This window comes from Solea solea, chromosome 7 (genome assembly GCF_958295425.1).
Source record: "Solea solea chromosome 7, fSolSol10.1, whole genome shotgun sequence".
NCBI lineage: Eukaryota > Metazoa > Chordata > Actinopteri > Pleuronectiformes > Soleidae > Solea > Solea solea.
Window position 1 is genome coordinate 5481160 of NC_081140.1, and position 23138 is coordinate 5504297.

Here is a 23138-nt window from a genome sequence, read left to right on the forward strand (position 1 = left end):
CCCTTAAAATGATTTCTTTTAATGTGAATGGGATTTTAAATCCAGCTAAGAGGAGGCAGATACTGGCGAAAATGAGAAGGGAGAATGCGCAGATTGTGCTCTTACAAGAGACACACCTCACCCCACTGGAACATGAAAAACTTAAAAGAATGGGTTTTTCAAGGGTATACTTCTCATCTTATAAATCAGGTCACAGGAGAGGCGTAGCAACTTTGATTTCACAACAAATACCATTTGAACAGATCTCGGAAACATCTGACAAGGAAGGGAGATACATAGTAGTTTCAGGCAAAATAAATGACGTAAATATAACAATTTGTAATGTTTATGCTCCCCCGGGAAGTAACTTTGCTTTTTATAGAAACATATTTGATTTGATGATAGAGGGCACAGGGGTCGTCATATGTGGTGGAGACTTTAATATCCGTCTCAATCCGAAACAGGATTCATCCAAAAACCCAGTTATTACGCGATTACATAGGAAAATGATTGCATTGATGACAGAACTTGGTATATTAGATTTATGGAGGGATTTCTATCCATCAGGCCGGGACTATACTTTTTACTCACACCCACACGATGTTTATTCAAGGATAGATTATTTTTTTGTGCTAAAAAGAGATCGTCATAGAATACGTGATTGCGATATTGGATGTATTGATCTATCTGATCATGCCCCCCTCTCCTGCACTGTGGACATTATCGATAATCCGGGTAGAACTTTGTGGAGGTTGAACACAAATATCCTAAATAATCCAAGATTCAAAACCCAAATGAGAGAAGAAATAAAAACGTTTCTAGAAGAAAATGATAACGTAGAGGTTGACTCAGTTACGGTGTGGGATACTTTAAAAGCTGTTGTTAGAGGGAGAATAATATCATTCTGTTCCTATGAAAAGAAACAAAAACAATTAAGACTGATAGACCTTAATAAAGAACTGAAAGACCTTGGGACACAACATAAAAAAGAACAAAAACTAGAAACACTGACTAGAATAAAAGCAACTAGAGATGAAATAAATAAAATATACACACAGGAAGTTGAAAAAAAGATGATATTCACAAGACAAACTTATTATGAGTCAGGAACAAAATCACAAAAAATCCTGGCGAGAAAACTGCAAAAGCAACGAGCAGACGACACTATATACAAAATAAGGGACATAGATTGTGGAACTATACGATATAAACGAGAAGAAATACAAAGGACATTCAGAAAATACTACAAATGCCTGTATACACAACCCCAATTAGAAGGTGACCAGCAAATTGATAACTTCTTAAAATCTCTCAAATTACCTACTTTATCAGAAGAACAAAATAGAATATTAACAGCCCCTATTACTGAGATAGAGCTGAAAAGGGCCATCTCCACCCTGAAAGCAAACAAATCACCTGGCCCAGATGGCTTCTCCTCGGAGTGGTATAAGGCATTTAAAACTGAGTTGGTGCCAATCCTTCTCCAAGCTTGTAATACGACATTAAAAGATAATAAAATGCCCCCATCTTGGAATGAAGCAGTGATTTCCGTCATTCTCAAGGAGGGAAAAAGTAAATTGGAGTGTAGTTCATACAGGCCTATCTCGGTGCTGAATGTTGACTACAAGCTTTATACAACCATCCTCGCCAGAAGACTGGACAAGGTTCTTCCTCAGCTAATACACAATGATCAGACCGGATTTATCTCACAAAGACAGACTCATGACAACATCAGGCGATCATTACACTTAATACATCATATCCAAAATAATAATATTGAAGCTTGTTTAGTTAGTCTAGACGCCGATAAGGCCTTTGACTCGGTAAGTTGGCCTTTCCTTTATAAAGTTTTAGAAAGATTTGGCATGGACAACGTTTTTATTAGAGGGATCCGTACATTATACAACAAACCATTGGCCAAAATAAATGGTTACCTTTCAGATACTATTTTACTAGAACGTGGTTCGAGACAGGGATGCCCGATTTCGCCCCTGCTATTTGCACTCTATATAGAGCCCCTAGCTCAGTGGATAAGACAGACTCAGAGTATTAAAGGCATCTGCATTAATGGAGACAACCACAAGGTGGCGCTATATGCTGACGACGTCTTGGTTTATTTAAGTGACCCTGCTAATTCACTCCCCAAATTAATGGTCTTTCTAGAAACGTTTGGTAATTATTCAGGATATAAATTAAATATACAAAAGACACAAATTTTGACTATCAACTACCAACCCACAAAGCAATTTAGGGACAAATTCCATATTAAATGGGATCAAAATTCATTACAATATCTAGGAATAAACCTGCCGAAAAGAATTCGAACACTGGCAGAGATAAATTATGGCCCCCTCTTAACAAAAATTAAAGAAGACATGCATAGATGGAACTCAGTTTCTTTTCTTAGTCTCAGTCACAGAATTGATTCTGTAAGAATGAATATCCTCCCACGATATCTCTTCTTATTCCAGGTACTCCCTGTAGAAATTTCCTCAAAACTATTTTCTGAACTGGACAAGATTATTTCCAGATTTATTTGGCAGGGTAAAAAACCCAGGATTAGGTTTAAAACTTTACAACTTCCAAAGAAGCAAGGGGGGATGGCACTACCTAATTTTAAGGACTATTTTTATGCAGCTCAGATTAAACCCCTGATTAATTTGTGTAACCCATCCTTTCGAGCCAGATGGAAAGATATCGAACTCTCCACTCTGATTGACCCCCCAATACAAGCAGTACTACCGCACAAACATCTGGGAAGATTTATAGGCAAGGCACAGAACCCATGGATCAAAAATCTGGAATATGATAAAAGACGAGTATAAATTAAGTAATAAATTACAGATAATTCAATGGTGTGCCTATGATCCGGAATTTAGGCCTAACACGATGATAAGGGATTTAAATCATGGATTTTGAAAGGAATAACGACATACTACTCTCTCACAGAAAAGGGACAATTTAAAAACTTTGAAAAGTTGAAAGAAGACTGTAACCTTGAAAGAACAGATTTTTTTTAGATTCCTTCAGGTACGTAACCGCTTTGAACATATCAGAAAGGACACTGATCTTAACGACCTGATATTGATAATTTTTATTGATGCTTACCAAATAAATCGAATAAGGGTGTCATCTCTAGAATTTATAAGGGTCTACTGTCTAAAAAAACACACAGTACAGGATATGTTAAGGAAAAATGGGAGAGAGAGGGTAATCTAACAATATCTGAGGAGGATTGGCTCGGCGTTTGCCAATCCCAGTGGAAATGTACCAGCTCGCATGTATGGCTAGAGTTTGGCTGGAAGTGTTTGATCCGCTTTTTCATTACACCAAAACAAAAGGCACATTTTGCTGGAGGCGAAGCTGCATGCTGGAGACTATGCGGACACCGGGAAGCCAATCATTGGCATATCTTTTGGGAATGCCCAGTGGTTAAATCCTTCTGGACAGAGCTTCACAAAGTATTAGGCAGCATGTTTAATACTAATCTACCTATGCAGTTTTCTACATTATTTTTAGGAAATTCGGATTCACAGGTCAGGCAAGCTGATGAATATTTATTTCGTATTTTGATAACCGCTGGTAAAAAAAAGCACTGACACGGCGTTGGCTTCTCCCTGATCCGCCCACAATACAGGAGTGGAAAAGTATAGTAAGTGACATTTACCTCATGGAACAGATTACCTTCTCCATTCGCCTACAGAAGAACATATTTACCGAATTGTGGACCAAATGGGTAAGATATGTTAGTTTTGAACAGGCAGAAGTATTGAATGGATAATCCTGTAATGCTATTTTTATGCTTTATTCTTGAATGTTTTATTTGGCCTAACGACTAGTGTGTATTGTTTTATTTTATTTATTTAAAAAAACAAACAAACAAAAAAAAAAACTCCCTGGTGGACATTTCTTTATTTGCTATCTTTCCCAATTTGTTTGAGTTCTTAAGTATACTTTTATTTGACTTTGTATTTTGTTTCTTGTTTTGCATACAGAAATTTCAATTGTGAGTCGCGGAAATACCATTGTATGTTATTTGAAATTAAAGTAATTGCTGTATTGTAATGCTCTCACAAAACAAAAATTAAAAATTAAAAAAAACAAAAAAAAACTCCCAAATGAGAACTGCAAGAAGTGTGTGCAGACCTTTAGGCTCTAAATCCGTTTACACCATTTCTGCTTCTGGTTGTCTATGTCCCACTCACCGATCCGCATTTAGCGTTGTGTTACTAGAACAGGGCGAGTAGTTTTGTAAAATTGTGGAGGATAAATACCACACACACATTGATTGTCAAACAGTTCTTATTCTATTTGCATCAATGGAGAGTTTGATACATACAGTGAATAAATTCTGTGGTTTTCAGAACGTGCTTCAAAGCAGACTGATTCACAGTTTCACTATGTTCAGTTATATCAAATGTAATATTTCAAAATAAAAGGTTGTGATTGATTTGAATCTTAGTAGAAGTGAACCAGTGCTGCTGCTGTATGGACGTGTCGCTCCTCATCTTACGTGTGGGTTTCTCCAGCGGCTGCTGTGGCGACTGGTCAGTCGTGATAAATCCCGAGCCAGGCCGAACTCTGCCACTATAAATGCAGACCATTTACAAGTAATTCATTAAACCCACAGCTAACTGGTCTCTGTGTCAGTAATGATACAACTTGAATTAAAATAAATATTATGTTATAGACGTTAAATCTAAATCAGTTTAAAAGCCATAATCTAATACCATTTAATCCCACATGTCAATAACAGAGAAGAAACAGTGAAATGCAAAGATCGTGTTCCCAGAAACTAAACTAGGACAGAAAAATGGAGCCACATTTTCCAGAGTAACAGTCAGTGTGAGTGTTTCAGTTCATGTGAGGTGACAACATTTCCTTCAGTCGCAGCAGAAACAGTGACACAGCATTTTGACTTTGTGCACTGGGCTTCCTGATAATGTGATGAGATCCTGTGCTGTTCAAACTTTCTCCCGCTTGTTGAGAACTGAGAATGTCCAGTGAGCTGCAGCCTCTCATTCTTTTCATCATCATTTCATCTGGAGATTTACTTTCATTGCAACTAAAACAAACCGAAGGTGGAACTCACACTCTCTGGGTTCATATCCTGGCAATGAATCCAGTTTATTTTTCTCAGGTTTCCTCAACTTTCGCGTTAGTTCAGTTTGTCTGTGACAGGGACTTTTTTTTTTCAAAACAGGAAATGAACCCTGATCGAAACAATTCCAAAATACTGGAGGTTCGCGTTTATAGATCACATATTCAGGCTTTAAAAAAATTCTTCATTCACAGTTATGATTAATTTTATATCACATTTTTAGTACAATATAGTAGCAAGTAGCAATAATAGCAATAAAAGTCACAAAATAGACTTTTTCTTTTCCTTTTGTTCATAAAAATGAGCCAAGTGATCTTTGAACTGTGACATATTTCTAAATTTCACAAATTCAATCCGATTTTTGAAGTACTTTTTGCTCAGGTGTGTTTATATAGTTGGTTCAAATGAAAGAACATTTTCAACAGATTGCCTAGTTGTGCAGAAAAAAAGGATATACGAAAGTTACTCTTTATTGCACATTCTTATACCCTCATAGTAATGGAAAAAAGCCAAAATGCTCGGTTTTATTTTAGGGTTTAGTTCCACCTGGTAATAGTACATTCCATAGCATGTATTGTTAGAGCAGAGCAATATAATAACATGAGTACATTATTTATCAATTACTGTATATGTACAATGTATTAGATGTTTTTTTCTAGTAGCTTCACATTCATCAGGCCATTGAAGAGCAATATATAAAATCTATAACCATGCGTGCTTTATGGACGTATTGACCTCTGTGTCCTCAGGTTCCATGTGAATCTCAGCATCAACTCTGGCATCGCTCTGCATTACAATGCACGTTTCAATGAGCACGCTGTGGTGCAGAACACTAAGCAGGGGGTGCACTGGGGCAGCGAGGAGCGTGGTGGAGGCATGCCCTTCCACCAGGGGCAGCCATTCACGGTAAGACGACACACTCACACCAGCGGCCAGTGACATGAAGACCCAGCGTTTAACACAGGGGTTTTAAGTCCTACAAAGCTGGTCCATGTTCTTCTCAAAGGTCAATCAAAATGGTAACTGGAGCGTCAAGTTCAAAATAACAGATGAGAATGTAGCAACAGATACTGAACAATCACATTACTAGCCAGGATCCAGTCATAGTGAGGACCCTCATAGACATAATGCATTGTCTTACGTTAACAGTCACAACTTCACAGTTCCAGCACAACTCGGCATGGCACGGCTCGACACTACTAGTTACTAGTTTGTTTTTCCCTTAGTGATAGTACCTGTACCTGGTGCTTTTTTAGTACCTGCTCTGGTGAGGTTCCAAGTGAGCTGAGACGATACTAAAACAGACTGCCAGCCACTGATTGGCAGAGAGACAGAGAGTGTCGTCAATGGAAGAGTCATGAGTGCGACGTCCAACACAACAATCAAAGCGAACAATGCCAAACTATAGATCAGTTTAAAAGTCTTAAAAATCCTTAACAAAATGGGTCATCTCCAACATTTAGCGAGGACATTTCTAAAATGGAAGAGAGTGACCCTGCCCGGAGGAAGCCCGGGGCCCCCGCCTGGAGCCAGGCCCAGACGGAGGGCCCGTGAGCGAACGCCTGGTGGCCGGGTCTACCACGGGGCCCGGCCGGGCACAGCCCGAACAAGTCCCGTGGCCTCTTCATCGTCCTCCTGTGGACCCACCACCTGCAGGGAGATCGACTGGGGTCGGGTGCGCTGCCACATGGGTGGCAGTGAAGGTCGGGGATCTCGACGTACTGGACCTGGGCGGCAGAAGCTGGTTCTGGGGACATGGAACGTCACCTCGCTGTGGGGGAAAGAGCCGGAGCTTGTGCGGGAGATGGAGCGCTACCAATTAGATCTGGTGGGGCTTACCTCCACGCACAGCCTTGGCTCTGGAACCACACTCCTGGATAGGGGTTGGAAGTTATTCTTCTCTGGAGTTGCCCAGGGTGTAAGGCGCCGGGCGGGTGTGGGGATACTCACAAGCCCCCGGCTGAGCGCCGCTGTGTTGGAATTTACCCCGGTGGACGAGAGGGTCGCCTCCCTGCGCCTTAGGGTTGCGGGGGGGAAAGCCCTGACTGCTGTTTGTGCTTATGCACCGAACAGCAGCTCGGAGTACCCGGCCTTCTTGGAGGCCCTAGATGGAGTCCTGCAAGGGGCTCCGTCGGGGGACTCCATAGTTCTGCTGGGAGATTTCAACGCGCACGTGGGCAGCGATGGGGAAACCTGGAGAGGCGTGATTGTTATTGGATTTCTGTGCAAGTCATGGACTATCCATAACAAACACCATGTTCGAGCATAAGGACGCTCATAAGTGTACTTGGTACCAGAGTGTCCTTGGCCGAAGGTCGATGATCGATTTTGTGATCGATTCATCTGATCTAAGGCCGCATGTTCTGGACACTCGGGTGAAGAGAGGGGCAGAGCTGTCAACTGATCACCATCTGGTGGTGAGTTGGGTCAGAGGATGGGGGAGGACTCTGGATAGACCTGGTAAACCCAAACGTGTAGTGAGGATGAACTGGGAACGTCTGGAGGATGCCCCTGTCCGAGAGGCCTTCAACTCTCACCTCCGGCGGAGCTTTTCCTGTATCCCTGTGGCGGCTGGGGACATTGAACCTGAATGGGCAGTGTTCAAAGACTCTATTGTGAAAGCTGTAGTGGAGAGCTGTGGCTCCAGGGCTTTAGGTGCCTCAAGGGGCGGTAACCCTCGAACATCGTGGTGGACACCGGTGGTCAGGGAAGCTGTCCGACTGAAGAAGGAGTGTTTCCGGGATATGTTATCCCGGAGGACTCCTGAGGCAGTTGCAAGGTATCGACAGGCCTGAAGGGCGGCAGCCTCTGCTGTGGCAGACGCAAAGCAGCGGGTATGGGAGAAGTTCGGAGAGGACATGGAGAAGGACTATCGGTCGGCACCAAGGCGTTTCTGGAAAACCATTCGGGGCCTCAGGAGGGGAAAGCGGGGGACCATCCAAGCTGTGTACAGTAAGGATGGGACACTGTTGACCTCGACTGAGGAGGTAACCGGACGGTGGAAGGAACACTTTGAGGAACTCCTGAATCCGACATCTGCTCCCTCTGTGGTGGAGGCAGCGAGGGAGGCTGATGGGGGATCATCGTCAATCTCCCTGAGGGAGGTCACTGAGATGGTTAAACAACTCCGCAGTGGCAAGGCCCCAGGGGTTGATGAGATCCGCCCAGAAATGCTGAAGGCTCTGGGTGTGGAGGGGCTGTCTTGGATGACACGTCTCTTCAACATTGCGTGGAGGTCGGGGTCAGTGCCGAAGGAGTGGCAAACTGGGGTGGTGGCCCCCCTTTTCAAAAAGGGGGACCTGAGAGTGTGTGCCAATTACCGGGGCATCACACTTCTCAGCCTCCCTGGTAAGGTTTACTCCAAGGTACTGGAAAGGAGGGTTCGACCGGTAGTCGAAACTCGGATTCAAGAGGAACAATGCGGATTCCGTCCTGGTCGTGGAACAACGGACCAGCTCTTTACTCTTGCAGGGATCCTGGAGGGGGCCTGGGAGTATGTGTTTTGTGGACCTGGAGAAGGCGTATGATCGGGTTCCCAGGGAGATACTGTGGGAGGTGCTGCGGGAGTATGGGGTGAGGGGGGCACTACTTAGGGCCATCCAATCCCTATACGCCCAAAGTATGAGCTGTGTCAGGGTTCTCGGCACTAAATCAGGCCTGTTTCCTGTGGGTGTTGGCCTTCGCCAGGGCTGCGCTTTATCACCAATCCTGTTTGTGATTTTCATGGACAGGATATCGAGGCGTAGTCGTGGGGGAGAGGGGTTGTGGTTTGGCGGGCTTGAGATCACGTCGCTGCTTTTTGCAGATGATGTGGTCCTCATGGCTTCGTCGGCCTGCGACCTTCAGCGCTCACTGGATCGGTTCGTGGCCGAGTGTGAAGCGGTCGGGATGAGGATCAGCACCTCTAAGTCTGAGGCCATGGCTCTTAGCAGGAAACTGGTGGATTGCCTTCTCCGGGTAGGGAATGACTCCTTGGCCCAGGTGAAGGAGTTCAAGTATCTCGGGGTCTTGTTCACGAGTGAGGGGACGAGGGAGCCGGAGATGGGCCGGAGAATCGGAGCGGCTGGTGTGGTACTGCATTCGCTTTACCGCACAGTTGTGACGAAAAGGGAGCTGAGCCGGAAGGCAAAGCTCTCGATCTACCGGTCAGTCTTCGTTCCTATCCTCACCTATGGTCATGAAGGTTGGGTCATGACCGAAAGAACGAGATCGCGGGTACAAGCGGCCGAAATGGGATTCCTCAGGAGAGTGGCTGGCTTTTCCCTTAGAGATAGGGTGAGAAGCTCGGTCATCCGGGGGGAGCTCGGAGTAGAACCGCTGCTCCTTCACGTTGAAAGGAGCCAGTTGAGGTGGTTCGGGCATCTGGTGAGGATGCCTCCTGGGCGCCTGCCAAGGGAGGTATATCAGGCACGTCCAGCTGGGAGGAGGCCTCGGGGTAGACCAAGGACAAGGTGGAGAGATTACATCTCCACTCTGGCCTGGGAACGCCTCGGGATCTCTCAGTCGGAGCTGGTCAATGCGGCTCAGGAAAAGGAAGTTTGGGGTCCCTTGCTGAAACTGCTGCCCCCGCGACCCGGCCCCGGATAAGCGGAGGATGATGATGATGATGATGATTTCTAAAATCTTTAACAGAGCAGTCTGGTGTATTTAGTGACAGCAGTGCTGAAAGCCTGCGATCTTGAGCTGAATCACGTTTACAACCGTATTTTAGTTCATCGACTGTGTCAGACAGAGTCTGTGCTCCGGCAATGCAGGAAGTACTCAACTAATCTTTTTAATGAACTGGTTCTAATGATTCAGTTCATGCAGCCGTGCTATGATGACTCCGCCCACACTGAAGAAGTACTATAGTAATGAAAAACGATACCAAACTGAGTCGAGTCGACACGCAGAGTCATGCTGGAACTGTGTAGTGGAAAAGTGCCTAACCTTAACCTAAACCCTAATCCTAAAACCAGGTCCCCCCCAAAAGCTCTTTAAAGATGTGAGGACCAGCCAAAATATAATATATATATGTAATATTATATGATTTTTGGTCCTGACAAAGCCACAAATATACACATACACACACACACATAATCAAACAATCATTCACACCTGCAGAGCATCACACACACACACACACACACACACATGCAGAGAGAAAGCAATAGAAAAAAGGAAAGAGATAATGACCCTTTGGTTGTAACTTAATCATTAACATTGTTGCATTGTTTTTAAGTAATATTCTTCACATTAACATTATATATCTACCATTTAAAGTTATATTATTATTTGTTTTATATATGTGTACAGTATGATTTTAATATATATATATATACATTTATTTATATACTAAATGTTTCCCTTTTACTGTAAACTAATGGTCATATTTATGGCACACACTCCATCTGCAAATTTAGACTGTTTAAATGTTACAGTATTCTACTTTAATAAGAGTTTTGGCTTTTTTTTAACATCCTTATTGTTTTTGCAGTGTGCCATTATAACATACATTACGGTAGCAGGCTTTCCTTCTCATACAACACAAAGTCACCTTCTGTAATTTATTCATGGTTCTGTTCAACTCAGAGTAATGATAACATGTTTTGAGTTTGCTGAAAAGTATCTGTGATAACATCCACATTTAGCTCTGGAAAGCTCTCTGTGCAGAAACAACTGATCATAAAATGCCCTTTTTCTTTGTTCTTTTTTGTTTCTTTTCAGTTGACCATTTCCTGTGAGAATAGCTGCTTCAGGATTCTGGTCAATGGGATACAGGCTCACACCTACAACCACCGCATCACTCCACTCAGAAACATTCACACTCTGGAGATCGACGGTGACGTCACGCTGACCTCTGTGATGGTGTAGAGATCCACCACCTGTGGCTGTCACCTCATAACCACCAATACTTATCACATCTATCAATGAATCCATGCTGATTGATTTGACTGGATGCTGCATATTTACGTCCAGTGCTTTCATACCAATATAACATATATAATAATTTCTATATAATCATATGCCATACTTTGTTTTTGGTTTTTTTTACAAAAAAAGGGAAAATTCATCAGGTTGGTGCTGTGTTATGTTGTGTTATTACTCTTATCAGCCTGAACGCAGCTAAGGAAGTGGACCTGAGTGAGATTTTAACCCTTGAACTCCTAACCCTCAAAATGTGCGTCTGACCTTTTTTTTTTTTTATTAATATCTGGCAATTATGTATAACATGCTGCATGTTTAAATACTGTTTTAGCAACTTAAAATGAAGAAAAAATAAGCTTTATTCAGAAAAAACACATGAACAACATAGTTTGCGTGTTAAATTTAAATGTGAACAGTATGAAACAATGACATTTGTTTGAGTCTTTGTCTCTTCATGTGCAAAAACAGGACAAAAAATGGAAACTATGTACAGGTGTTCTTCCAACTCTCTTCTCTCTGGCAACAAAGACGCTGATTCTCTGGCTTCCTGAAAGATCGGAAGTGAAATTACCGTAATAACCACACGTCGGCTTTGACATGCAACTTCGTTTTCTGATAGCACAAACCGCCGTGTAATTACAGTAATGCAGAGTGCACTTACGCAAAGGTGTCGTCAGCGATAAAGGGTTAATAGTATAAGAGTGTGCTGTGAAATAATGAATGCTTTGTTAAACCTTTAAATAAAACGAAATGTGTCTGACAGTCTGTTAAGTTATCCTTTATTTGAAACAGGCGCTCTCATTTCTTGTCTTAAATTGCTTCTTAAGAAAGTTTGTTAAAAAACATGTTTGGACTCTTTAATAACTGATTGTAAAATGTGAGTTGAATGTGCTCTTGAGCTTCTGTTCTCACCCAAGAAAGAAAACAACATTCAATTCCAGATTTCTTTTAATCAGGAAAAAAAAACTGTAATAAAAAGAGAGATTCATGTACAAAACAGTGCCGCGTCAGATATTCAACATACAAATAGACTATGAAGAAAAAAAGAACTCTTTTAAAGAAAAGGCAACATTCAATTCAAACCCATACATTTGTTTATATTACACTTTAAATATAGGTCTTAATATATTTGACTTTAAGGTTTATGGCCACTGATACATATCTCAACATGTCTGACTCCTACCCCTCGGCTTAAACAAATGGCAGAATACGCTTCCTGAACCTTGTCACTAGTACTATAATACCTATTTGGTTTGTTTTTTTATGACATTAAAGTTTAATGTATCATATTTAATGTTTTTAAACCAGCCTCTATCATCTTCTTAATGTATTTTGTAAATGAAAAGAAGGAATAATGAAGATATAGTGTCGTCTCTACAGACTTCCATTATTCAACAAACAGCAGGCACATACACTGATAACACACTGTTAGACACACTGCACCATTTATCCAGAAACGAAACCTCATTATTTATTATTTAATGAGTGACTTTAGACTTGAGACTACACTAGTTAGACATTAAACTGCTGCACTTGCTGTCGGTCCCGCCTCCTGCAATGAAATCGAAACCTTTCTGAACAATAAAAGCAGAACTTGTTCTTATCATCTTTTTCTTTACTCCAGACTCTGCAGCAAACCTCAACTCTGCAATTCAACCTCGAACCATGGCTTTTAACCAGACACTGTTTTATAATCCGGTAAGTTGTTGACATGTATGTGGTTACGTTTGGTGATGAAGTGTTGGTTTTTTGGTGAAACCATTAGACGGTAGGGAAATGTCTGTCTGTGGTTGGAGCTGCAGCTGCACACTAGCCTACTATGTCTTTAAACGATAGGGTATATCGCAGCCACCACACTTGGCAGCCATCAACTGAAGGCAGAACTGCATGCTTCATTCCTTGTTGACTTCACTGGGTTTTCAAGTGGGCACCCCACTTCACCGGTGCTTCGTCTACTAGCCCACGACACCTCAAAGGGGCTTGAAAGCAGAACCAGTGTCCTGGAACTTCAAGGTTCAAGGTTCAAGGTTCAAGGTTTTTATTTGCCATTTGTGCTTAAACAGACAGTCCAGGCACATTGGAAATCTTGTGCGGGTACTACGAGTCAGTTGTAGGAAACATAAACACACTTAAGTATAAATATATAAAAAATATATATAATATATATAAAATAATATATATATATAAAATATAATAATATAAAAGTGTAAAAGTAGACCTCAAATTAAAGTCTATACAGAGTATAAAGTAATTATAAAAAAATAAATAAAAAAAATGTAGAAGATGTGGAAAAATAAAAATAAAGAAATATACAGTTATACATAATAATATTGCACATAATATTACACATGGTTAGGTGAGGTAGTGTCTGGTTATTTTACAGAGAGTTCAGTGGTTTTGATTTGCCATCAGTCTGACTGTGGCCGGGAAAAAACTGTTAAAAAAGCGAGTTCTGTGTGTTATGATGCTGTCCGCTCTGCTGTGCCTCAGGTTGTACTTGCGGCGTTTGTGTTTGAGCGGAGTGTGAGCGGGGTCGAGCTGTCTGTCCTCTCCACCTCAGTCCCGCTAATGAATAGAGGCTGTAGAGGGGGGGTTTCTTCCTGAAGTCCAGGATTAATTCCCTGGTCTTGTCTGTGTTGAGGAGGAGGTCGTTCTCCTCTCCATAGACAATGATGTTGTTGACCAGGGCCCTGTATCCTGACTCGTCTCTCCCCTTGATGAGCCCCAGGATGGTGGTGTCATCAGCGTATTTAATGATGATGGAGCTGTCCTGGGTGGAGACAAAGTCATGTGTGTACAGGGTGAAGAGTTTGGGGCTGAGGCAGCAGCCCTGTGGTGATCCAGTGCTGACTCTGATTTCAGCAGACACCCATCCTCCCATCTTCACCGCCTGGGGCCTTTCGGTCAGGAAGTCCAGGATCCAGTTGCAGGTGGGAGTAGGGACTCCAAGGTCTGCCAGCTTTACGATCAGTCTGCCTGGGTGGATGGTGTTAAATGCAGAGCTGTAGTCCAGGAAGAGCATCCTGGCATACGTTCTGCTGCTCTCCAGGTGTTGCAGGGTGTGGTGAAGAGCTAATGCTACCACGTCGTCCACTGATCGGTTGGGGTGGTAGGCGAACTGGAGGGGGTCCACAGTGTCTGGAACCATGTTGTTGATGTGGGTGAGGACTCATTTTTCCAGGCACTTCATGGCGACTGGTGTGAGTGCCACTGGCCTGAAGTCATTTAGGGTGGGTGTGTCTGGTCTTTTAGGGACTGGTATGATGGTGGAGGTTTTGAAGATACAGGGGACTACAGCCTGAGATAGTGATGTGTTGAAGATATCGGTATACACACCGGCCAGTTGTTCTCCACAGGCCTTCAGTACTCTGGGAGGCACTCCGTCGGGTCCGACCGCTTTGTGGGGGTTCACCTTCTTCAGAGCCTTCAGGACCTGTGTGTGTGTCCCCTGGAAGGCAGTGTCCGTGGGGTCACAGGGGGTTTTTGAGGGTGAGTCTGTGTTCAGCCTGTCGAACCTCGCATAGAAGTTGTTCAGGCTGTCTGGGAGCGTGACGTCCCGGGGGTCTTTGGTTGTTGTGGTCCTCCTGTAGTTAGTGACAGACTGGATTCCCTGCCACATGCTGCGTGTGTTGTGGTTGTGGCAGTAGCCTTCAAGCTTTTGGGAGTAATCCCTCTTTGCTGCTCTGATGGACTTCTGCAGCTCGTACAGGGCTCTCTTATACTCCCCGTGGTCTCTTGACTCTTCCTTATATTCCGCCGTACGTCCCCATTAAACCAGGGTTTTTGGTTGGGGAACATACGCACAGTCCTTGGGGGTGCGCAGATGGTCGTGCACCAGCTGATGTAGTCACTAACGGTCGTTGTGTATTCATGGATGTCGTCAGTGGCCTCTTTGAAAGTGCTCCAGTCTGTGGCCTCTAAGCAGCCCTGCAGGCTAGCTTGTGCACTATCAGTCCAGGTGTTAATAGTTCTGACTGTGACTGGGCTTGACTTGAGCCTTTTGTTATAAACCGGTTTGAGCCGGATAGCCAGGTGATCAGACTTTCCAAAGTGGGGTTGTGGTTCAGCTGAAAAGGCATGTTTGATGTTGCTGTAGCAGTGATCCAGTATTTTGTTTTCCCTGGTGGGAAAGTTCACAAACTGATGCAGTTTAGGCATAGTTTTCCGGAGATTACAGTGGTTGAAATCTCCCAAGAACTTGCACCTTTAACCTCAAGCACCCCCAATGCTCTCCAGGAATGACTGTCCCAGGAACCTCCCAGGGTACCGTCAGCTCTATTAGGACCATTTTATTTAGTCACAACTTACTACACTTATAGCCATAACTACCAGAAAGCAGAACATTTTTGGGCTAAAAATGTTTAGGGGAAAAAGCTTCTCTTGGATCTATAAATAATAGCAAATGAAAGTGCATCATATTAATCAATTAAATGCATAGTTTACAGTTTGCCCTTTCCTGGCGGCATAGCTTATCGAAAAACAACATTGTGGAAGAGGGGCCAGCAAATCGTCTGTTCTCGTTCTTCTGTTCTCACGTGGAAACCTGCCTTTCATCAACGTCACAGCGACAAATAGCGCAAACAGCACGAATGTCTGGTGCCCATAAAGCCACGCTCTTTTGACCACTCAGAATTAAAGATGTTTTATTGATCGGCATTTCACGTTAGCTGCAATTTACGCTTTTTAACCAACAATATACATATATGATCGACACTGCTTTCAGACAATATTTGTTAGACCATAGATCTTCTATCCTCTATAGCCAAACTTTTTTCCTTTTTGCCACATGTTGGATAATATAACACAGCAAGTGCTAAAATAAAAGTCAAACATTTTAAAGAAGTCTGCTTGAGAGAGTGGGTTTTTCTTTTGTAAAATACCAGTAGAAACAGTGATAATTTTGATCATGTTGAACATTGGTCAGAATTTCAATTTCGAATGAAAGTGTTGTTGTTAACATCTCCATTATTATCATCATCATTTAGCTACAGAGTCTTATGTTAAGCTTTTCACAGCCATTTTTGCCTTAAAGATGTTGTGTGTAACTTTTTAATATAAACAACTGTTGGTCGCATTCAACTGTGTTCACACACTGCTAATGAGTAAACCTATGTGCTACAAATGACTAGAAAAAAATGACTTAGAATAAATACAGATGGTATAATTGTTCTATTGTCATTACACTGTGCAGTCAGTATTACTGTCATGATCACAGGGGAAGCCAAAAAAAGTGGACAATTGCAGCTTTAACTGGAGAGTAGTCTTATATAACTGTGACTGGAAAGATGTGTGGTTGATTCAACTGAAGTGATCAAAAATCATTAGATCATGGGCTAACTTTCAAGGTTGTATCTCTGTATCTGACGTGTCACATCTTATTCAAAAGTCAACAGAGACTGTGACTCGCTTATTAACTGCTGCATATCACATCCATCATGGGCCTTCAAGCCTTCAGCAGCAGTCTTCCATCTCTACTGTGAACAGTAGACAAAAACTACACATGAAACTTAGGAACAACCAATATTCGATTATCTGTTTTTCTAAAATTCATACAGTCACATGTTTCCAATGGAAGGAAATAAAGTTTCCCTACTGACAAATTGACATGACAGAAGTAGACAGAGATGTTCTGGACGGTTTTGACGATGGTTACATAGATTCAAACCCTTTTAACGTGACCTTCGTTGATTAACTGTTGGCTTAATCATTCCTCAACAGATTGAATAGACCTGCAGTTACTCTTTCATCAAAGCTTGTTCAGCCGCCACCTTTTATGACATGGTGGAATTGGTGGAACTGGTGACGTGGTAGCTCAAAAGTGGGCTCAGCAATTTGACTCGATAAATGTCTCTTGTCCACATCTGCTGCTGTTTACAGCTGTAGAATGTCATTTAAGGTCATGTGATTAAATTGTTATCATACTGTAACAGTTACGATAATTAATTGTATGTTAAATCCAAATCTTTCTAGATAATTCCCTTCACAGGAGCAATCCAAGGTGGTGTGCAGGTGGGGAAGATGATCGCCATCAGTGGACGAGTCCTGCCTGGAGCCAGAAGGTCAGACTGATCTTTTCATTTATTAATCATCATTTAAGCTTTTCTTTTCTGATTCAGTGTGAAAATGTAACATTTTTGGGCAAAGTATTTTGTTTGTTTTCTTTTATTTGTCAAAGGAAGAGGTGTGGTCAAAGAGGAAGAGGTGTGGTCAAAGATCTGGAGCACCATAGTGTTTAAACGAGTGTTATGGTTTAGTGCAGCATATTAACACGTTTGTATTGGTGCCTTGTATTAAATACTCATTGTAATGTAAAGAGAGAAACAAAAACGAAATACTTTATTTATTTATTTTTAAATATAGCACTTTACTTTACTGGCATATTTAAAAATATATTGACGTGTGCATATACAACTGTGACATTACCTTGAATTGGACTGAATTTGCTGGACTTTCAGTGTCTGAAGGGCGAGAGAAGTCAAAATAGTAAAAATACAAACAATCTGTCCAATATGATTTATTGGCTGTAGGTCCAATTCCACACCATACTCAACTTCTTAAGCTTCTCAAGCTTCTTAAGAAGGAAAAGTATTCCAAAGAATGTATATATATAGTTCTCATAAATGTCTTGTACACGACTCATGACTTGTCACATGATTGCTTTTAGGTTCCATGTGAATTTACAGTCTGGCTCCAGGACCAATGCAGACATTGCTTTCCATTTTAACCCCCGGTATGACGGTGACTCTTGTGTGGTCGCCAACACCCTGCAACACGGCAACTGGGGCAACGAGGAGAGGAAGAGCAACTCCTTACTTCTTCCTGGCTCCACCTTCAACCTGCTCATCACAGTCACCTATGATTCCTTCCTGGTCTGTTGAGCTAAAATTGTTGATAATCTGAAAATGATCTGTTACGTACTACTGCTAATAGTCTGAGTACAGACACTGGGCGTGACCATTGGAGGAACAAGGTTATAATACTTAATTACTTAATTTTTCATTTAGTTTTGACTTTTTGTTTTAATTAGCTTTTTAGTTTGTCAGTTTGATTGCATTTGTCAGGTGCAAGTATTGTGTCATAAAAACACAAATATAACAGTCTACAAGAAAGTAGACTGAAGTGCAAAATGTGCATCATTGTGCTGAGGGTGGATGAAGTTAGTGTGCCAGGTAAAACAGACTAAATACACGCATAATACTAAATAACCCTCATAAGACACATACCATTGCTTGTGAACCAGAAGTCTCAGGAGCTCAAACAGGAGCTAAATTTAAAAAAATAACAAAAAAAACAATAAACCCAATAAAAGACTAAGTTTGATTCACTGAGGTGAACCAACTCAACCCAATTAACGACATGTTTAACTTGCATCGCCTTATGTTCAACATTGTAAACAAAAACAAATTGAAAACATTTTATTATGAATGAATGAAACAACATACAACCTTTCAAAATTGCAGGCAGAGAAAACATTAAATACATATGAACCCAAAAGGATTATGTTTGAAATTAATGTACAAAGACGAAAACTAAGCACATTTTTGCTACAATTTTAGTTTGTTTGAGTTAGTTTTATAAACACAATTTAGTTTCAGTTATCGTTTTGTTTGAACTCTAGTTTTTATTTTTATTTCAGTAAATGAAAATGTTTTTTTCAATTTTAGTTTTCGTTAGTTATCGTTAACTATAATAACTTTGGGAAGGAACTATCTGAAAGGCGGGGCCACTGCTTGATTGACAGTGTTACAGAATCATACAAGAAACCGGAGCGTTTTCGTGTCTCAGTCCCGTGTGGAGTTTGAGTGAAGTCTAGAAACAAATAGCAAACTGTGTGTTATTTGCCCAGCGACATAGCCTGTTTACGTGAGTACATATTATACACACTATGATAGCATTTCAGCTTTACATAATTATTCCTTTGGTTATTTTCAGTTCACATTATATTGTCTCGCATCAACTGACCAAATCACCAAACTCATCATCACAGTGAATTTCACAATCAGAGAATTTGAAGTATTTTTCTTGATGGCTGTTTTGTTTTTAATCAGACATAGACGTACTGTGTTTGGGTCAAGTTGTGAGCAACTTCATTAGATTGTGGTGAAACAGTGGAGTGGATCATCCTTCCATTCCCCTCACCGTCTGGATGGGTATAAATCAATAAACTGGCAACTGTTTTTATATATATATACTGTATATATACTGTATATATATATATATATATTCTTTGCCGTAATTAATCTTGTCCATGCTAAAATATTCCTCAATGTTCAGAAATAAAGCACAAATTAAATTGTATATTTGCTCATTCCAGGTGAATATCAACGGCAGCCACTTCATGGACTACAGGCATCGTATTCCCTTTAACCAAGTGGACACCATCTCTGTCGGGGGGACTGTTGACATTTCCTCCATTGCCTGTCAGAACAATATGGTGAGGATGTCACTAAATTCAGTAATAATAGTAATAATAATAAAAAAAACACTAAGAAGTACAATTGATGATAGTGATTTCCTTCCATATGTTGTTCCCTGGACGCCCTGTATTTTCTCAACCTTCATTTCCTGCATTGTCTTCCTCAGCCTGCCTTCCCAACGTCTCCAGCATATCCTCCTCAGCCTGTCTTCCCAAGTTCTCCAGCATATCCTCCTCTTCTTGCCTTCCCAACTTCTCCAGCATATCCTCCAATTATTGGATTTTCACCACAGCCAGGATTTCCCACTTGTGTGAGTAACAGACATACAGAAGTGGTTGCAGTTCTGCAGATATTAATGGTACCAACAACCTTTTTGGTGCAAGTTAAACCATCATCATCGCACCGTCATTTCACACACACTATACATATGTGTGATTAAAAACAATCTGAGATCAATTCCTGACAATTATAATAAGATGTGTTTTCTACAGTGGCTGCATACAGGGTCTACATAGACCGGAGTGTAGGCTGAACAGGTTCAGTTACATTGATGTCGTCAAGCCCTGTGTTCTCCTGCTGATGTACTGTTGTACTGTCTGTGATCATCTCTGTCAGTGATAACAAAGTAGCTGCTGTTTCATGCTCCTTAGTCTGTAAACAAATCACAAGTACATTTACATCAATAATAATGAATTCTTATTCCTTCCTTTGTGCAGGCTGTTCCATACAGAACCTCCATCAACGGTGGATTCAGACCTGGGAAGTCCATCACTATCCAGGGAAATATTCAGCCCCACGCCACAAGGTCTGACTCTAATTAGCTGCTGCTGGATTTTACTCTGAAACTAATTGTACACCTTAAGTAGTCAAGACAGTGAGGAGTAAAATCAGGCACCAACTAACTCTTATTTTCATTGTCGACTGATCTGATTTAGTCATTTTGTCTCAGTGAGAGCTGCTGTACCCCAATTATTTTACCAGCTTCAGTGACAGTTTTGAACGAACAAAATTGACTCAATAAACGTCTTTACGACTTTAAAACTATTCAATATGTGCCTAAAATACTGTCTCTGCAGGCTCTGTTTGCAGATTTGACAAGTCTTTAATCATCACATTGGCAGGAGTTTTTCTAAGATTCAACCGTCGTTCAAACTGTGCACTTGATGTTTGCTTAGAGAGGAAACTGTGAAGTTTTCTTAAAATCAGTGGCTATGTTCTTAGGCTTCCTCACATTTAGCTTGATGAAATGGCGCTTACACCACAGCACACAGTCTATCGTCAGTGGCCCATGACGTACATCTCAGTATACTTATGGAAGCAGGAGTCCTGCTTTGAAACCTCTACAGTAACAGAGACACAGAGACACAGAGACACAGATCTTGATTATTTGTTTCCCAAACCCCAAAATGGAGCCACATTTTCCAGATTAACAGTGAGTGTGAGTGTTTCAGTTCATGTGAGGTGACAACAGTGACACAGCATTTTGACTTTGTACACTGGGCTTCGTGATAATGTGACGAGATCCTGTGCTGTTCAAACTTTCTCCCGCTTGTTGAACTGATAATGTCCAGTGAGCTGCAGCCTCTCATTCTTTTCATCTGGAGATTTACTTTCATTGCAACTAAAACAAACCAAAGGTGGAACCCACACTCTCTGGGTTCATATCCTGACAATGAATCCAGTTGATGCTTCTCAGGTTTCCTGTGATAGAACGTTGGCATTATTTCAGTTTTTCTGTGGCAGGGACTTTTGTTTTCAAAACAGGAAATGTAAGTGACTAGCTTATCCGTCATTCATGTTCCTTCGTTTGAACCCCGGAACCTGTATGGCTATCTACTTTGTTTACGTTCCGTCGCTGTAAGCGAATAGCTTATTCGTTATTCACGTTCATTCGCTGTTACCCCGGAACCTGTATGGCTGACTCTTTTGTTTACGTTTTGAATTATTCAAATGAGTTTTACATTATATATTCACATTGTTGTCTTTGCTGGAATGTGATGGTGTTATAGTTTTGTGTTCATTCCATAGCATGTATTGTTAGAACAGAGCAATATAATAACATGAGTACATTATTTATCATATACTGTACATGTACAATGTATTAGATTTATTTAAGTACGATGTATTTTCTAGTAGCTTCACCTTCATCAGGCCATTGAAGAGCAATATTTAAAATCTATAACCATGCGTGCTTTATGGGCGTATTGACCTCGATGTTCTTTCCTCTGTGTCCTCAGGTTCCATGTGAATCTCAACTTCAATGGTGGCATCGCTCTGCATTACAATCCACGTTTCAATGAGCACGCTGTGGTGCGGAACACTAAGCAGGGGGTGCACTGGAGCGGTGAGGAGCGTGGTGGAGGCATGCCCTTCCACCAGGGGCAGCCTTTCACGGTAAGACGACATGTCAGTGACATGAAGACCCAGCGTTTAACACAGGGGTTTTAAATCCTACTAAGCTTGTCTATGTTCTTCTCAAAGGTCGATCAAAATGGTAACTGGAGCGTCAAGTTCAAAATAACAGATGAGAATGTAGCAACAGATACTGAACAATCACATTACTAGAAATTAGAGCATGACACTGACACTCATTTTCATTTATTGCTTTTGTTTGACTTTGTTTTGTTTTTCACTTAAAATGAATATTGTCTTCACTTATTTCAGTTTCTACTCGGCCAATTTGGGTTTTCCATACATTTAATATTTTTAAATCATACACAACTTCCTGTTTAAAATGTGTATATTAATATTCTTACTGTAACTGAAGACATTTAATCTTAATAAAATAGGTTGCTTTTCCATTAGTGATAGTACCTGGTACCTGGTGCTTTTTACCTGTACCTGCTCTGGTGAGGTTCTGAGTGAGTGAGCTGAGCCGATACTAAAAGAGACGACACTCTCTGACCATGAGTCATGAGCGCGACGTATGACACAAGAATCAAACTGAACAATGCCAAACTGTAGATCAGATAAAAAGACTGAGAACATGCGTTAATCTCAACGTTTAACAGAGGATTCTGGTGTATTTAGTGACAGCACTGCTGAAAGCCTGCGATCACAACCTGAACCACAACCCCTTCAGCTGTATTTCCATATTTTATATACTAAATGTTTCCCTTTAACTGTAAACTAATGGTCATATTTATGGCACACACTCTAACTGCTAATTTCGATGGTATTCTACTTTTATAAGAGTTTATTTTTCAACATCCTTATTGTTTTTACAGTGTGCCCCTACTAACACACATTTTGTTTTTTGTTTCTTTTCAGTTGACCATCTGCTGTGAGAATAGCTGCTTCAGGATTCTGGTCAATGGGATTCAGGCTCACACCTACGACCACCGCATCACTCCGGTCAGAAACATTCACTCCCTGGAGATCGACGGTGACGTCACGCTGACCTCTGTGACGGTGTAGAGATCCATAACCACCAATACTTATCACATCATCAATGAATCCATGCTGATTGATTTGACTGGATGCTGCATATTTTATGTCCAGTGCTTTCATACCAATAAAACATATATCAATAACTTCTATATCATCATATGCCATACTTTGTTTTTCTACAAAAAAGGGAAAATTGGTCAAGTTTGTTGTCTAATGTTTGTGCTGTGCTTTATGTTGTTTTATTACTTTATTATGCAGCTAAGGACTTGAGACTGAGATTTTAATAATATAAGAGTGTGCTGTGTAATCATTAATGCTTTGTGAAACATTCAAATAAAAACATT

At 41.3% G+C, this 23138-nt stretch overlaps 2 protein-coding genes across 3 annotated transcripts in view; both read left to right on the top strand.

The window, feature by feature from the left end:
* Nucleotides 1–11406, top strand: part of LOC131462677 (galectin-9-like) — a 39350-nt gene extending 27944 nt beyond the window's left edge. The window contains exons 7-8 of one of the 2 annotated variants that reach the window (XM_058634099.1): nucleotides 5830–5986; nucleotides 10787–11406. In XM_058634099.1, coding sequence (XP_058490082.1) covers nucleotides 5830–5986; nucleotides 10787–10933 — 304 coding nt within the window. In that variant the 3' untranslated portion in view covers nucleotides 10934–11406. The remainder of the gene's footprint in view (nucleotides 1–5829; nucleotides 5987–10786) is intronic. The other variant, XM_058634101.1, reaches the window with a different exon arrangement.
* A 1138-nt stretch (nucleotides 11407–12544) lies between these two features.
* Nucleotides 12545–23126, top strand: LOC131462808 (galectin-9-like). Its single transcript, XM_058634341.1, has 8 exons — nucleotides 12545–12685; nucleotides 16958–17046; nucleotides 17652–17856; nucleotides 19302–19421; nucleotides 19571–19714; nucleotides 20121–20209; nucleotides 21642–21798; nucleotides 22675–23126. Exons 1-8 carry the CDS (start codon nucleotides 12653–12655, stop codon nucleotides 22819–22821), a joined length of 984 nt encoding a protein of 327 aa, XP_058490324.1. The 5' UTR covers nucleotides 12545–12652; the 3' UTR covers nucleotides 22822–23126.
* The last annotated feature ends 12 nt before the right edge of the window (nucleotides 23127–23138 follow it).